The sequence below is a fragment of the Scyliorhinus torazame genome, chromosome 13 (assembly GCF_047496885.1).
Source record: "Scyliorhinus torazame isolate Kashiwa2021f chromosome 13, sScyTor2.1, whole genome shotgun sequence".
In the NCBI taxonomy this organism is placed as follows: Eukaryota; Metazoa; Chordata; class Chondrichthyes; order Carcharhiniformes; family Scyliorhinidae; genus Scyliorhinus; species Scyliorhinus torazame.
Genome location: NC_092719.1, coordinates 6,299,914 through 6,314,371, shown reverse-complemented (window position 1 = coordinate 6,314,371; position 14,458 = coordinate 6,299,914). Strand labels below are relative to the sequence as shown.

At 48.2% G+C, this 14,458-nt stretch overlaps 1 protein-coding gene across 2 annotated transcripts in view; it reads right to left on the bottom strand.

The window, feature by feature from the left end:
* phyh (phytanoyl-CoA 2-hydroxylase) overlaps positions 1-14,458 on the bottom strand; it is a 46,377-nt gene that overhangs the window by 25,158 nt on the left and 6,761 nt on the right. For both annotated transcript variants that reach the window (XM_072470992.1, XM_072470991.1), the window contains exons 3-6: positions 8,423-8,533; positions 8,167-8,335; positions 5,487-5,568; positions 4,710-4,891 (exon numbers count right to left, since the gene is read on the bottom strand). In XM_072470992.1, the coding sequence (XP_072327093.1) occupies positions 4,710-4,891; positions 5,487-5,568; positions 8,167-8,335; positions 8,423-8,533 (544 nt within the window). The remainder of the gene's footprint in view (positions 1-4,709; positions 4,892-5,486; positions 5,569-8,166; positions 8,336-8,422; positions 8,534-14,458) is intronic.

The window sequence follows — 14,458 nt, the reverse complement described above, 5'->3', positions numbered from 1 at the left end:
CTGTCTGTGGTGAGGTGAGTACAGATTAACTTGCTTACCTTGCAGGTCAGCTGTTGAGTTCGGGAGTGAGAGCTGGGACCTTAGAATCAGCGCGGGAATTTTGAAAAAGCGCGGGGGCTGCGAGGCAGAGGGGACCATTTAAAAGGTCGCTGTCTGTGGTGAGGTGAGTACAGATTAACTTGCTTACCTTGCAGGTCAGCTGTTGAGTTCGGGAGTGAGAGCTGGGACCTTAGAATCAGCGCGGGAATTTTTGAAAAAGCGCGGGGGCTGCGAGGCAGAGGGGACCATTTAAAAGGTCGCTGTCTGTGGTGAGGTGAGTACAGATTAACTTGCTTACCTTGCAGGCCAAGTCGATTTCAGCAGGAGTGGAGCAGGCTAGTCCATTTCAGCGGGGGCAGTGCGGAAGTGATTTCTGGGAGGTAAGTTTCTCCTTTAAATTTTTTTTAAAATTCTAGTGTTTAAGGTGGGAACAGGAAGTCGACCCGCGGACTTCTGGGAAGACCCTCACCAATAAATTCTGGTGGAGAGGAAACCTGAGACACTACACGTGTAGTGTCTCCCACCCGTCCTCCTCCTCTAACCTAATAATAAAACCCATTGGTCTGTGGTAAGTACCATATTTTATTATTGTTATTAATAATTTTTTTTTTTTATATATAAAAAAATTTAATTTAGTTGTTAGCCAGATCTTGGTAGAAAGTTAGAGGGATGGCAGGGAAGGGAGTGCAATGTTCCTCCTGCAGGATGTTTGAGGTGAGGGATGCCGTTAGTGTCCCTGCTGATTTTACCTGCAGGAAGTGCTGCCATCTCCAGCTCCTCCAAGACCGAGTTAGGGAACTGGAGCTGGAGTTGGAAGAACTTCGGATCATTCGGGAGGCAGAAGGGGTCATAGATAGCAGCTTCAGGGAATTAGTTACACCAAAGATTGGAGATAGATGGGTAACTGTAAGAGGGACAGGGAAAAAACAGTCAGTGCAGGGATCCCCTGCGGTCGTTCCCCTGAGAAACAAGTATACCGCTTTGGATACTTGTGGGGGGGACGACTTACCAGGGGTAAACCATGGGGTACGGGCCTCTGGCACAGAGTCTGTCCCTGTTGCTCAGAAGGGAAGGGGGGAGAGGAGCAGAGCATTAGTAATTGGGGACTCTATAGTCAGGGGCACAGATAGGAGATTTTGTGGGAGCGTGAGAGACTCACGTTTGGTATGTTGCCTCCCAGGTGCAAGGGTACGTGATGTCTCGGATCGTGTTTTCCGGGTCCTTAAGGGGGAGGGGGAGCAGCCCCAAGTCGTGGTCCACATTGGCACTAACGACATAGGTAGGAAAGGGGATAAGGATGTCAGGCAGGCTTTCAGGGAGCTAGGATGGAAGCTCAGAACTAGAACAAACAGAGTTGTTATCTCTGGGTTGTTGCCCGTGCCACGTGATAGTGAGATGAGGAATAGGGAGAGAGAGCAATTAAACACGTGGCTACAGGGATGGTGCAGGCGGGAGGGATTCAGATTTCTGGATAACTGGGGCTCTTTCTGGGGAAGGTGGGACCTCTACAGACAGGATGGTCTACATCTGAACCTGCGGGGCACAAATATCCTGGGGGGGAGATTTGTTAGTGCTCTTTGGGGGGGTTTAAACTAATGCAGCAGGGGCATGGGAACCTGGATTGTAGTTTTAGGGTAAGGGAGAATGAGAGTATAGAGGTCAGGAGCTCAGATTTGACGTCGCAGGAGGGGGCCAGTGTTCAGGTAGGTGGTTTGAAGTGTGTCTACTTCAATGCCAGGAGTATACGAAATAAGGTAGGGGAACTGGCAGCATGGGTTGGTACCTGGGACTTCGATGTTGTGGCCATTTCGGAGACATGGATAGAGCAGGGACAGGAATGGATGTTGCAGGTTCCGGGGTTTAGGTGTTTTAGTAAGCTCAGAGAAGGAGGCAAAAGAGGGGGAGGTGTGGCGCTGCTAGTCAAGAGCAGTATTACGGTGGCGGAGAGGATGCTAGATGGGGACTCATCTTCCGAGGTAGTATGGGCTGAGGTTAGAAACAGGAAAGGAGAGGTCACCCTGTTGGGAGTTTTCTATAGGCCTCCAAATAGTTCTAGGGATGTAGAGGAAAGGATGGCGAGGATGATCCTGGATAAGAGCGAAAGTAATAGGGTAGTTATTATGGGAGACTTTAACTTTCCAAATATTGACTGGAAAAGATATAGTTCGAGTACATTAGATGGGTCGTTTTTTGTACAGTGTGTGCAGGAGGGTTTCCTGACACAGTTTGTTGACAGGCCAACAAGAGGCGAGGCCACATTGGATTTGGTTTTGGGTAATGAACCAGGCCAGGTGTTGGATTTGGAGGTAGGTGAGCACTTTGGGGACAGTGACCACAATTCGGTGACGTTTACGTTAAGGATGGAAAGGGATAAGTATACACCGCAGGGCAAGAGTTATAGCTGGGGGAAGGGAAATTATGATGCCATTAGACGTGACTTGGGGGGGATAAGGTGGAGAAGTAGGCTGCAAGTGTTGGACACACTGGATAAGTGGAGCTTGTTCAAGGATCAGCTACTGCGTGTTCTTGATAAGTATGTACCGGTCAGGCGGGGAGGAAGGTGCCGAGCGAGGGAACCGTGGTTTACTAAAGAAGTGGAATCTCTTGTTAAGAGGAAGAAGGAGGCCTATGTGAAGATGAGGTGTGAAGTTTCAGTTGGGGCGATGGATAGTTACAAGGTAGCGAGGAAGGATCTAAAGAGAGAGCTAAGACGAGCAAGGAGGGGACATGAGAAGTATTTGGCAGGAAGGATCAAGGAAAACCCAAAAGCTTTCTATAGGTATGTCAGGAATAAGCGAATGACTAGGGACAGAGTAGGACCAGTCAAGGACAGGGATGGGAAGTTGTGTGTAGAGTCTGAAGAGATAGGCGAGATACTAAATGAATATTTTTCGTCAGTATTCACTCAGGAAAAAGATAATGTTGTGGAGGAGAATGCTGAGCTCCAGGTAAATAGATTAGATGGCATTGAGGTACGTAGGGAAGAGGTGTTGGCAATTCTGGACAGGCTGAAAATAGATAAGTCCCCGGGACCTGATGGGATTTATCCTAGGATTCTCTGGGAGGCCAGGGAAGAGATTGCTGGACCATTGGCTTTGATTTTTATGGCATCATTGGATACAGGAATAGTGCCAGAGGACTGGAGGATAGCAAATGTGGTCCCTTTGTTCAAAAAGGGGAGCAGAGACAACCCCGGCAACTATAGACCGGTGAGCCTCACGTCTGTAGTGGGTAAAGTCTTGGAGGGGATTATAAGAGACAAGATTTATAATCATCTAGATAGGAATAATATGATCAGGGATAGTCAGCATGGCTTTGTGAAGGGTAGGTCATGCCTCACAAACCTTATCGAGTTCTTTGAGAAGGTGACTGAACAGGTAGACGAGGGTAGAGCAGTTGATGTGGTGTATATGGATTTCAGCAAAGCGTTTGATAAGGTTCCCCACGGTAGGCTATTGCAGAAAATACGGAGGCTGGGGATTGAGGGTGATTTAGAGATGTGGATCAGAAATTGGCTAGCTGAAAGAAGACAGAGGGTGGTGGTTGATGGGAAATGTTCAGAATGGAGTTCTGTCACAAGTGGAGTACCACAAGGATCTGTTCTGGGGCCGTTGCTGTTTGCCATTTTTATCAATGACCTAGAGGAAGGCGCAGAAGGGTGGGTGAGTAAATTTGCAGACGATACTAAAGTCGGTGGTGTTGTCGATAGTGTGGAAGGAAGTAGCAGGTTACAGAGGGATATAGATAAGCTGCAGTGCTGGGCTGAGAGGTGGCAAATGGAGTTTAATGTAGAGAAGTGTGAGGTGATTCACTTTGGAAGGAAAAACAGGAATGTGGAATATTTGGCTAATGGTAAAGTTCTTGAAAGTGTGGATGAACAGAGGGATCTAGGTGTCCATGTACATAGATCCCTGAAAGTTGCCACCCAGGTTGATAGGGTGGTGAAGAAGGCCTATGGAGTGTTGGCCTTTATTGGTAGAGGGATTGAGTTCCGGAGTCAGGAGGTCATGTTGCAGCTGTACAGAACTCTGGTACGGCCGCATTTGGAGTATTGCGTACAGTTCTGGTCACCGCATTATAGGAAGGACGTGGAGGCTTTGGAACGGGTGCAGAGGAGATTTACCAGGATGTTGCCTGGTATGGAGGGAAAATCTTATGAGGAAAGGCTGATGGACTTGAGGTTGTTTTCGTTAGAGAGAAGAAGGTTAAGAGGAGACTTAATAGAGGCATACAAAATGATCAGAGGGTTAGATAGGGTGGACAGTGAGAGCCTTCTCCCGCGGATGGAAATGGCTAGCACGAGGGGACATAGCCTTAAACTGAGGGGTGATAGATATAGGACAGAGGTCAGGGGTAGGTTCTTTACGCAAAGAGTAGTGAGGCCGTGGAATGCCCTACCTGCTACAGTAGTGAACTCGCCAACATTGAGGGCATTTAAAAGTTTATTGGATACACATATGGATGATAATGGTATAGTGTAGGTTAGATGGCTTTTGTTTCGGTGCAACATCGTGGGCCGAAGGGCCTGTACTGCGCTGTATTGTTCTATGTTCTATGTTCTATGTGTCACCCCCCTCTCATTTTCTATCCAGTGTGTTTGCAAAACTGTTCTTGTTCTTTTCTAAAGATAAAAGATTTTCACACAGACAGATTTGTAGCCTCGTACGTACCTCCCACTCAGGGTAGTCGTGTGGTTTCATTTTGCCCTTGTGCGACCCTGGTAGCACAACAAGACAGCCATTGTTGCGGTCCACCCTCTCCATAGCAGTCCAGGCACACACAATCTGATCTGCAGGCCTAAAGGGGAAGTAATGAAGATCCTGGTGCATAGGATGACGGGATGTCTTCTTTCCTGCAAACACACACACACACACGCACTGGGGTCACCTTTACACTGTTCACAAACTTTTATTATCCCTCTCGTACTCCGAGATTCCCAGAATATGCCCTGAGCTTTCCACGACATCACGGGCAGGATTCTCTCAGCCCGGGGCCGGGCAGGAGAATCCCTGCGACCCCGCGAATCGCTCCACGCCTCCCTGACGCCGGCACGCGATTCTCTGCAGAGCGGAGAATTGGCGCCATTGGCTCCGGCGTGGTTGGTGCGGCATCGGTCGGGGGGGCCACGTAGCCCTTCCAATTCCCGGCCCTGGATGGGCCAAGCGGCCGTCGTAAAAAAGCCGAGTCGCCCCGGTGCTGTCCACACCTGCTCTCAGCCGGCAGGAACTCGGTGTGGAAGGGTCGGGGGGGGGGGGGGGGTGAGAGAACATTACTTACCAAGTAACACCTCACTGTCACATTATATTACAATTGGCTTGCAGCTAATATTAGAAAATTGAAAATGGGAGGAACAAATTAATTACTTCAGAAAGTTGTCAGTCTTATACAATGGTTCCAATCTGTCACTGCACCAGTTTTAAACATACACTTAGCATTCCTTCCCCTACCTGTATCGGGGGGCTTGTTGATCAGCATGGTATGCATCGCCATGATGTCAGGGCCAGTAAAGCACTCTACGTATTTCAAGATCTAAAAGCAGAACCACATTAAATTGAAAAGGAACTTCATGTAAAAACGCACATTGTACTGGTTACATTTTCCGCCAATAAATCGGCTTCAAAGCGATTCCGTTATTTAAGGAATTAGATAAACACTTTAAGGCAAAAAATAAAGTGTACAGCACAACAGCAGTAAATAGGGTTAGGGTGGATTTTGCTGCTGTGGAGTTACCACACATAGAACGGATTGGCAGACAAAAACATAAAAATGCCAGTTCTGTCGCAGGGACAGGTTTAAGGCAACCAAGCAGAGCCAACATGGTTTAGTGAAAGAGAAGTCACGTTTAATCAATATATTCTTTGAAGGGCGTCACATGTGCTGCAGATAAAGGAGAACTGGTGGATATACTATACTTAGATTTCCAGAAGGCATTTGCAAAGGTGCCTCATCAAAGGTTATTGCAGAAAATAAAAGCTCATGGTGTAGGGGTCACATGTTGACATGCATAGAAATTTAAAAAATAAAAGCAAATTACGGCGGATGCTGGAATCTGAAACAAAAACAGAAAATGCGAGACAGTCTCAGCAGGTCTGACAGCTTCTGTGGAGAGAGAAGGGGGCTAACGCTGCGAGTCTGGATGACTCTTTGTCAAAACTTCTTTGTCAAAACTTTGGTTGGTCAACAGGAAACAGAGAGTATGTATAAATGGGTCTTTTTCTCATTGGCAGGATGTACCAGGTGGTGTGCCACGGAGATCAGTGCTGGGGCTTCGACTTATTCTAATTTAGAAAAGCATGGATGAAGGGACCAAAGGTATGATTGCTAAATTTGCTGATGACACAAGGATATGTAGGAAGGTAAGTTGTGAAAACATAGTCTACAAAGGGAAATAGATCAATTCAGTGAGTGACCAAAGACCTGGCAAACGAACTAGAGCCATAGAGCCGTACTGTGCAGAAAAGGCCTTTCGGCCCATCGAGTCTGTCCCGACAATAACTACCCCGCATCCTGTGCTAGCCCCTTTTACCAGCACTTGGCCCGTATCTCCGACTGTGATGGTGTTGCAAGTGCTCATCCAATTGTTTTTTCAAAAAGATGCTGAGGTTTCCGGCCTCCACGACCTTCCCAGGCTGTGCAATCCAGATTCTCACCACCCTCTGAGTGATTTTTGTTTTCTTAAATCCCCTCGGAATCTCCTGCCCGTCACCCTAAAGCCCCCGTGTGATTGATTCAACCAAGGGGAACTGCTGCTTCCTATTTACCCTGTTCAATCGCATGCACCTCAATCATATTCCCCCGCAACCTCCTCGGCCCTGAAGAACTCAATCTAAGCTCAACCAGTCTCTCGTTATAGCTCAGATACTCCATCCCCGGCAACATATCTCCGATATGTGGGAATCTCCGATATGTGGGAATCTCCGATATGTGGGAATATGTAAAATGGCTCATCTTTTGCAGGAAGAATGAAGAAGGATATTCTCTAAATGGTGAGAGATTGGAGAGCTCAGAGATTCGGCAGGATCTGGGTGTCGTAGTGCATGAATGACAGGCCAGCACACGGGTACAGCAGATCATTGGGGAAACTAATAGAACATTATTGTTTATTGCGAGGGGAATTGATTACAAGAGTAAGGAGATTATGCTTCAGTCGTATAGGGTCCCAGGTTTTTTTCATTCATTGATGTGAGCATTATTGGCTAGGTCAATTGCCCTTGAAAGGGTGAGTCCATTGCTGGGGTACTGTGCTGCACTGGCCTCCTTATTTAAGGAAGGATAGAAATACATTCGAAGCAGTGCAGAGAAGACTAATACCAGGAATGGACGGGTTATCTTATGAGGAAACCCTGGACAGGCGAAGTTTATATCCGCTGGAGTTTCGAAGAGTAAGAGGCGACTTGAGTGAGGGGTCTTGACAGGGTGGATGTGGAGCGGATGTTTCCTCTTGTGGGAGAATCTAGGACCAGGGGTCACTGTTTAAAAGTAAGGAGTCGCACCTTTCAGACGGAGATGAGGAGAATTATTTTCTTTCAGCGGGTTGTGAGGCTTTGGGTCCCTCTTCCTCAACCAGCAGTGGAAGCTTTGTGAGGCAGAGCTTTGATTAGCAAGAGGCGAAAGGTTATCAGGAATAGGCTACGCTCAGACCAGCCACGATCTTGCTGAGTAGCAGAGCAGACTCGAGGGGCCGAGTGGCCTACTCCTGCTCCTGATTCATATATCCGTACGCAGAATGTTATGTGACTGTTTCAGATTATTAACAAAACAAGAATGGTTACAGCACAAAAGGAGGCCATTTGGGCCACTGCATCTGTGCTGGTTTTCTGCAAGAGTAACTCCACTACTTGCCCACCATTCCCCAGAGCCTCTTCAGGTAATATCCAATTATTCAATTTCAACTTTTGAAAACCACACTTTATTCTTCACACTCTCAGGCAATGCATTCCAGATAACATTTTTTTTAAGACAATATCTTACATACACTTAATCTTAGTGTTTCCTTACATATATACGTATGTACCTATACACACACATATAATATATATACACAAAGTCACAGATATCCTTAGATGTCTTTCATTCACACGTATTAAAAATATCCTTCATATTAAGTCTTGAATCATTGTCTCTCACCTCTGGCAAGCTGCAGTATTTAAACAGTATTTCATTGTTCTCAAAGTTTTGGATCTTAGATACAGCATGTTGTCCCTCAACGTATTCTGCTTTATTAATGGCTACATCCTTCATTATCGTTATCCCTGGAACTTCAATTTCCCTCCGGCAGATCCTCTCAAACTCATCTCTGTAACAAGTACAAACACATTTTCATTCCACATATAAGTTCAATTTGAAAATGCGAGTTTTCGTTCTTTAAAACTTAACAACTTACCTGAAGAGTTGAATATCTTCATCGGAGACCAGCTTCTTAATAAGAAGGAATCCATTTTCCTCATAAAACTGCCTCTGCTCAGGAGTAAGAAGTCGGCCTTCCAAAGTGTAGCTAGGTAGAAAGCGTCATTTCAAATAAAAGGACTGAATGCAAGTTATTTTTAGAATGCAAAATTCACACAATAACAATACTGTTTTATAATAATAATAATCTTTATTAGTGTCACAAGTAGGCTTACATTAACACTGCAATGAAGTTACTGTGAAAAGCTCCTAGTCGCCACATTCCGGCGCCTGTTCGGGTACACAGAGGGGGAATTCAGGATGTCCAATTCACCCAACAAGCAAATGCCCTTCATATGATGTTGAATATTCTATGCTGTAGTTACCCTAGAATGATCAAGCCATTTTCCAGGGTTACTAGTTGACTATTGCAGACTTTATATTGCCACAATTTTAATCAAAGAGAACATGTTGGGTGGCAGGTGGCGCAGTGGTTAGCACTGCTGCCTAACAGCGCCAAGGACCCGGGTTCGATCCCGGCTCTGGGTCACTGTCCGTGTGGAGTTTGCACATTCTCCCCGTGTCTGCGTGGGTTTCACCCCCACAACCCAAAGATGTGCAGGGTAGGTGGATTGGCCACGCTAAATTGCCCCTTAATTGGGGGCAAAAAAAAAGAATTGGGTACTCTAAATTTTAAAAAAGAGTATAACATTTCAAAAGGCAGAGAGATACAGGAGTGAAATGTACAGCTCTCCGCTTGAAATTCTCTCAAAAATGTGTGACATTCTTGCTGTTGAGAAATTTGGTGAAGAAAAAAGGTCACCTTCAACAGCAGGAGTTAAAACTCCAAACATCAGTTCAACCCCTCGAGGGCTTCAGTAAACGGGTTGCTGGGAACTCGCGGACACCATCCTGAATCAGCGGAGGGACCCCATTAACCTGCTTGACACACCCTGTTAAAAACTCTTCAATTACTTTCTTCCTCCGCACAAAACCCAATTAGATCAAAACTCAGCAGCAAACATAACATTCTTTTAGTGGCTAATGATTTTTTTTGCCTGAAACAATGGCCGAACAAGATTACAAAGGAAAACAGAGAGTGTGTTGCAGCAGATCTGGGGCACAACACTTAACGCCAGAAGGTTTCAATCTGTTCACATCAAGTTCACACTCATTTCATCATTTTACACAGAGGGTAGTGGGTGCCTGGAACTCACTACTGGAGGAGGTGGTGGAAGCAGGGACGATAGTGACGTTTAAGGGGCATCTTGACAAATACATGAATAAGATGGGAATAGAGGGCTATGGACCCCGGAAGTGTAGAAGATATTAGTTTATGGTCGGCACAGGCTTGGAGGGCCGAAGGGCCTGTTCCTGTGCTGTACTTTTCTTTGTTCTTTGTTGTTCACATTTCTACAATATTTTGTACCATAACAAGAGATTTCCGGTACTTAGGGATTCAGATAGCCAAGAATTGGGGAACCTTACACCGGCTTAATTTAACACGATTGGTGGAACAGATGGAGGATTTCAAGAGATGGGACATGGTGTCCCTGTCACTGGCAGGTAGGGTGCAGGCGGTTAAAATGGTGGTTCTCCTGAGATTCCCCTTTGTGTTTCAGTGCCTCCCGGTGATGGTCACGAAGGCTTTTTTTAAGAGAATTGAGAAAAGTATTATGAGTTTTGTGTGGGCCGGGAAGACCCCGAGAGTGAGGAGGGGGTTCTTGCAGCGTAGTAGAGATAGGGGGGGGCTGGCACTACCGAGCCTAAACGATTATTACTGGGCCGCCAATATCTCAATGGTGTGTAAGTGGATGGGAGAAGGGGAGGGAGCGGCGTGGAAGAGATTGGAGAGGGCGTCCTGCAAGGGGACCAGCCTACAAGCAATGGTGACGGCACCGTTGCCGTTCTCACCGAAGAAATACACCACAAGCCCAGTGGTGGTGGCAACACTAAAAATTTGGGGGCAGTGGAGACGGCATAGGGGAAGGACGGGAGCCTCGGTGCGGTCCCCGATACGAAATAACCATAGGTTTGTTCCGGGGAGAATGGATGGGGGATTTGGAGTATGGCAAAGAGCAGGGGTAGCACAACTGAGAGATCTGTTCCTGGATGGGACGTTTGCAAGTATGGGAGCGCTGACGGAAAAGTATGGGTTGCCCCAAGGGAATGCGTTTAGGTATATGCAACTGAGGGCGTTTGCGAGGCAACAGGTGAGGGAATTCCCGCAGCTTCCAACGCAGGAGGTGCAAGATAGAGTGATCTCAGAGACATGGGTGGGGGATGGTAGGGTGTTGGATATATATCGGGAAATGAGGGACGAGGGGGAGATCATGATAGATGAGCTGAAAGGGAAATGGGAGGAAGAGTTGGGGGGAAGAGATCGAAGAGGGGCTGTGGGCTGATGCCCTACGCAGGGTAAACTCGTCATCCTCATGTGCCAGGCTAAGCTTGATACAATTTAAGGTTTTACACAGGGCACATATGACTGGAGCACGGCTCAGTAAATTTTTCGGGGTAGAGGATAGGTGTGGGAGATGCTCAAGAAGCCCAGCGAATCACACCCACATGTTCTGGTCATGTCCGGCACTACAGGGGTTCTGGGTGGGGGTGGCAAAGGTGCTTTCGAAGGTGGTGGGGGTCCAGGTCGAGCCAGGCTGGGGGTTGGCTATATTCGGGGTTGCAGAAGAGCCGGGAGTGCAGGAGGCGAAAGAGGCTGATGTTTTGGCCTTTGCGTCCCTAGTAGCCCGGCGCAGGATACTGTTGATGTGGAAGGAAGCCAAGCCCCCGGGGGTGGAGACCTGGATAAATGACATGGCAGGGTTTATAAAACTAGAACGGATCAAGTTCGTATTAAGGGGTTCGGCTCAAGGGTTCACCAGGCGGTGGCAACCGTTCGTCAACTACCTCACAGAACGATAGAGGGAATGGAAGAGAAAGAAGGCAACAGCAGCAACCCAGGGGGGAGGGGTGGGGAGGGGTGGGGGGGGGGGGAGATGACCCGGGCGGGCTCTCAGGGATGTCATTGTATATGTATAGGCATTTGTTTTAGGCAATGTATATTGGACTGTTGGATTGTATATTTGGAGAGTAATTATTTTTGATAAGGCAGTTGCCATTTAGTTTTTGTTTATACATTATTATTTATTTATTTGTTTAAAACAGGCCACTGTTATTTATATTGCTTTATTGTTGTTAAAAAGAAAAACTGTGTACTGTTATGCTTGGCCAAAAAATCTTGAATAAAATATATATTTTTAAAAAAACATTTTGTACCATAAACAACAGAACAAGGCACAAGCACTTCTTTAGTATATTGCAAACCATGCTGATTAAAATCAGTAAATAGGAATAAATGTTACCAGACATGTTAAAGCTTGGCTAATGAAATGGAAGATATAAAACCTTTTGCGGTTCTCAGCAGCCTTTGCGGGCCTTGAAGTCAGTGATTTTTAGCCAAACCAATCGGAAAATCATTATTGTTCATTTCAACTTTTTATACATTTGTTCTTGGGATGTGAACATCGCTGGCAAGGGACTGCCCATCCCCAATTGCCCTTGAGAAGGTGGTGGTTGGTGACCACCACATTCCATGTGGGGCAGGTACTGTGAATTTGATGCAGGATTTGATTCAATCGAGTGGCTTGTTGGGCCTTTTCCGAGGGCAGTTTAGAGTCAGTCACATTCCGCTGGGTCTGTCTGCCTGTTGTCATGTGCAGGTCAGCGTGGGAAAAACAGCAAATGTCCATTAGCGAATGTTGGGTTTTTACAATCTGGTATTTTCATGATCATTATTAATGCGACCTAGCATTTAATTCCATATGTGTTGGCCGGGAAATGACGCCGGCATAAACACCGGAGTGGTGTACGCTGGCATCAATGGGCCACCTGGCCCAGTTATTCTCCCGATTTCAGGGGGCTAGAATAGCGCCGGAATGCTGTGCGCTGCTCCGGCGCCGAAAGCCGGCCCTGCACGGCCGGCATGGGTCCGTGTATGTGCGCGGTTGCCGTCCCCGCGCTGGCGGGGAGCAACATGTCGGTGGCCGAACAGCGGGCCCGCGCGGAAGGAGGTAGGCCCCCTCCAGATCACAGCCGCCCGCCGATTGGAAGCCTCCGATCGCGGGCCTGGACCCCGTGGAGCCCCCACCCCCTCCCCCCCGGAGTCAGATACCCCCACCCCCACCCAACCAGGACGTCCACATCGGCCGCAGGTCCGGGCTCCCGCCGGGTGGTACCAGGTTTGAACCACTCCGGTTGGACTTGGCGGGAGTTCAGCCCATCGCCCGCGGAGAATCGCCGCGGGGGCCTATTTCAGCGGCCCCCCACCCAGCGCCGCGGCGACCGCGCAGGCGACCGGGGAATCAGGAGCCCGGCAGGATTCTCGCCCCCCCCCCCCCAGCAATTCTCCGACCTGACGCGAGCTCGGAGAATCCCGATCGTTGTGTTTAATTGTTAAGTTTCAGTGGGGAGTAAAAAGCATTTACAACTTGGAAAAGCTCATAAATAAACAGGGCAAAGTTATTCAATTTTACTTGACCCGCAAGTGGGGGCAATAAGGAAAGCAGCGAAGATTTATATATTCTGAGAAATGTACATTTCAGAGAATAGCGATCATGGAATAAAGATGAAAGAAAATGTTTGAAATCACAAGGCAAGATGTGAGAGATGTGTGGGAGTGGCATTGATGGTAAGTAAAGTCCCATAGTCCTATAGGCTGCTCTCCCCTTTGAGGGGGAGAGCTGACTGATGGGGGTTTAACCTGAGGGTCACCACACCTCAGGCCAGGGGCAAGGTTGAGAAGGTGGGGCCTTGTAAGTGGCCTTGTTAGACCTCCTGAGTCCTGCTCTATGCTGGAAAAGAGCTGTGAAGAAAGTAATAATAATAATAATCTTTATTAGTGTCACAAGTAGGCTTACATTAACACTGCAATGAAGTTACTGTGAAAATCCCCTAGTCGCCACACTCCGGCGCCTGTTTGGGTACACAGAGGGGGAATTCAGAATGAGTAAGGCCTCAACCGGGACCTGGGATTTATGTTGCATTACATTCATCCCCCACCATCTGGCCTGGGCTTGCAAAATCCAACCAACTGTCCTGGCTTCAGACAATTCACACCTCTTAACCTGGCTCTGTGAGAAAGCAATGTTAACCCAGGTCCCTGGCACTGTGAGGCAGCAGTGTTAACCATGGTCCTGGCACTGTGAGACAGCAGTGTTAACCCAGGTCCCTGGCACTGAGACAGCAGTGTTAACCCGGGTCCCCGGCACTGTAAGGCAGCAGTGTTTACTCCAGGTCCCTGGCGCTGTGAGACAGCAGTGTTAACCCAGGTCCCTGGCACTGTGAGACAGCAGTGTTAACCCAGGTCCCTGGCACTGTGAGACAGCGGTGTTAACCCGGGTTCCTGGCACTGTGAGACAGCAGTGTTAACCCGGGTCACTGGCACTGTGAGACAGCAGTGCTAACCCGGGAGACTGGCACTGTGAGACAGCAGTGCTAACCCGGGTCCCTGGCACTGAGAGGCAGCAGTGCTAACCCGGGTCCCTGGCTCCGTGAGACAGCAGTGTTAACCCGGGTCCCTGGCGCTGTGAGACAGCAGTGTTAACCAGGGTCACTGGCACTGTGAGACAGCTGTGTTAACCCGGGTCCCTGGCACTGTGAGACAGCAGTGCTAACCGGGGTCCCTTGCACTGTGAGACAGCAGTGTTAACCCGGGTCCCTGGCGCAGTGAGACAGCAGTGTTAACCAGGGTCACTGGCACTATGAGACAGCAGTGTTAACCCGGGTCCCTGGCACTGTGAGACAGCAGTGCTAACCGGGGTCCCTTGCACTGTGAGACAGCAGTGTTAACCCGGGTCCCTGGCGCTGTGAGACAGCAGTGTTAACCAGGGTCACTGGCACTGTGAGACAGCAGTGTTAACCCGGGTCCCTGGTGCTGTGAGACAGCAGTGTTAACCAGGGTCACTGGCACAGTGAGACAGCTGTGTTAACCCGGGTCCCTGGCGCTGTGAGACAGCAGTGTTAACCAGGGTCACTG